This window comes from Cicer arietinum, unplaced genomic scaffold (genome assembly GCF_000331145.2).
Source record: "Cicer arietinum cultivar CDC Frontier isolate Library 1 unplaced genomic scaffold, Cicar.CDCFrontier_v2.0 Ca_scaffold_6423_v2.0, whole genome shotgun sequence".
Lineage (NCBI taxonomy): Eukaryota > Viridiplantae > Streptophyta > Magnoliopsida > Fabales > Fabaceae > Cicer > Cicer arietinum.
Window position 1 is genome coordinate 526,909 of NW_027340069.1, and position 2,287 is coordinate 529,195.

Consider the following 2,287-nt stretch of genomic DNA (forward strand, 5'->3'; position numbering starts at 1 on the left):
TAAGTCTTCTATGTTGAAAAAAATTTCTAATTTTTTTTTTTTTTATAAAAAAAGATGTTGAAAATTTGACAAAGGAACATTTTTTTGGAGTGTAGCCAATTAAATAATTAAAACTTTGACACAAACCTACCCAAGTTATGCCTAAAGTAAACTATTTTTTTGGATACCTTAAATACCATTATCATAAAGTTTTTTTTTCTATTTCTATGCCAATTGGAAAAACACATGCCCCACCCAAGTCCAGCACATGTTTTCACCTATATATACATGTATTTGCATAACCTCCAAAACCAAATTCAATACACAAACATTGGCATCAAAACCTTCAAAAAAATCGTATATTCCAATTCATCAAAGAAAAATTTCAGAGTAAGAAAATTTCATATAAATCAAAACCATGGCTTATTGGTCAGCAGAAAAAGCCACAAAGGCCTGTCTTAGCACTTTGGAAATGGTTAGTATTACTCTTCAATATTTTCTTCTTAATTTTTTTCAGTTTAATTCTTATTCTTTGTCAATGTTAAGAAAATTAATCTATACAAACATCCAATCATATTTCACTAGATAGAAATTATAGAGCTATTTTATGAATAAATATAACAAAATCATAACATATTGATTCACTAAAATTCAATCCTTTGATTTGTAAAAAAATAAAGTGGCATACTGATGAAATATGATCGAATGCGTCTGACATTATGCCACTTTATTTATTTTTTCTTGAATACAAATTAAAATTTTCTTGAGTAAATTTTTTTGTTACATTTTTTTCTTTCCATATCAACAATTTTATTTTATATATTTATCTAATCTTTGACTTTTTTTTAATAGGGCCCAAAAGCAAAGGAACCAGGTGTAGCTGAATTTATTTCAGCAGAAGCAGCTGGATACAATGCACAACTAATGGTTGTGGCATGTGGTGGTCCAGCTGACACAACAACACTTGCATTAGTAGCTGCTGCTCACCAAACTGGTGGAAATGTAATTTGCATTGTCCCTAATCATCAAGATCTAATTTCCTCAAAAAATTTCCTAGGAATTTTTGCAAATCAAGTTCAATTCATGGTTGGAAAAGAAGGTCAAGAAATAATTATGGTGTTAAACCAAGCTGATTTTGTGCTAATTGATTGTAACTTCATGAATCATGAAGAGATTGTTAAATTGGTACAAATTGGTGGGAATATGCAAAAGGGTATAGTTGTTGTTGGTTATAATGCATTTAGTTGTAAAGGGTGGTCAATTTGGAGGTCATGTGGATCAAAAACTAAATTGCTTCCTATTGGAGAAGGGTTATTGGTGACAAGATTTAGAGAAAATTGGGTTAGTCCTAAATGTGGATGTGGAATGAACAAGAGTAGAGGTCGTTGGGTTGTTAAGGTTGATAAATACACTGGTGAAGAACATATTTATAAAATTAGGGTTCCAAGAGGGAAAGTTATTTAAACTTGATTATATGGTTGATTTGGGTGCAAAGGGCAAAATACTCTTTAGGCTCATTGTCTGTATACGAAGGAATCATACATTTGTGTAGTCAGGTGACTTGGAGTATTGTCGGACTAAAATCAAATGACCTATATTACGACTTTGATAAATTAAATCCAAAATGCAATGTTGGGATATAATTTATCTTTTGAAATTACAACAATTGCATGCTGGCTCGCAGCATTCCACGTCACAAGTAATTAATATGGTTACATTTTATAAGATTTGGATAATTTTGTTTTGTTCTTTTTTTCTTCTTCATGTTTAGAGAGCAATAGAAATAAGTTATTTTTTGTGTAAGGGTAATTTTTTATAAAAATTATTTTTATATTGGTTATATTTTATATTCACTTCTAATATGAGTGAGAAAAAAAAAGTGATTCAAATATTTTTTTTACTTATTTATATTGAGGAGTTCGAGGGAGTTTATGAAATAATAATAGTTATTGAATGTTTTAAGGAATTTAAAATTTTAATCAATTTTTGTTAAAAAATAATTTAATCAATTTAAATTTTCAATTAATATTCAGAGTAAAAGTTCATTTTAGTTTATGAGAAATTTTGAGAGATCCAATTTAGTCTTTGAGAAAAATAAAAACAGTTTTTAGTCCTTAAAAAAAATAAACCAGATAAAATTAGTCTTTGAGAAATTTCGAAAAACTCAGTTAAGTCCCTAAAAAAATAAAAACACATTTTAATCCTTAAGAAAAATAAACTGGAATAATTTAGTTCTTCGCTCAATTTAAGGAAAGATAAATCCTAGTGTTTTTTCATCTAGAGAAATCACAAGTTTAAGATAGAAACC

General features: G+C 28.2%; 1 protein-coding gene across 1 annotated transcript; it reads left to right on the top strand.

Annotated features, from left to right (window-relative positions):
- Positions 1-274: 274 nt before the first annotated feature.
- On the top strand, positions 275-1,727 carry LOC101493708 (uncharacterized). The gene is made up of 2 exons (XM_004512532.3): positions 275-454; positions 832-1,727. Exons 1-2 carry the CDS (start codon positions 398-400, stop codon positions 1,441-1,443), a joined length of 669 nt encoding a protein of 222 aa, XP_004512589.1. The 5' UTR covers positions 275-397; the 3' UTR covers positions 1,444-1,727.
- Positions 1,728-2,287: the final 560 nt, after the last annotated feature.

Bases quoted from the DNA above. Each gene is read 5' to 3' on its own strand.
- LOC101493708 (XM_004512532.3), top strand. From the start codon at position 398: ATGGCTTATTGGTCAGCAGAAAAAGCCACAAAGGCCTGTCTTAGCACT. The intron at 455-831 runs GTTAGTATTACT...TTTTTTTAATAG, and splicing joins GTCTTAGCACTTTGGAAATG to GGCCCAAAAGCAAAGGAACC.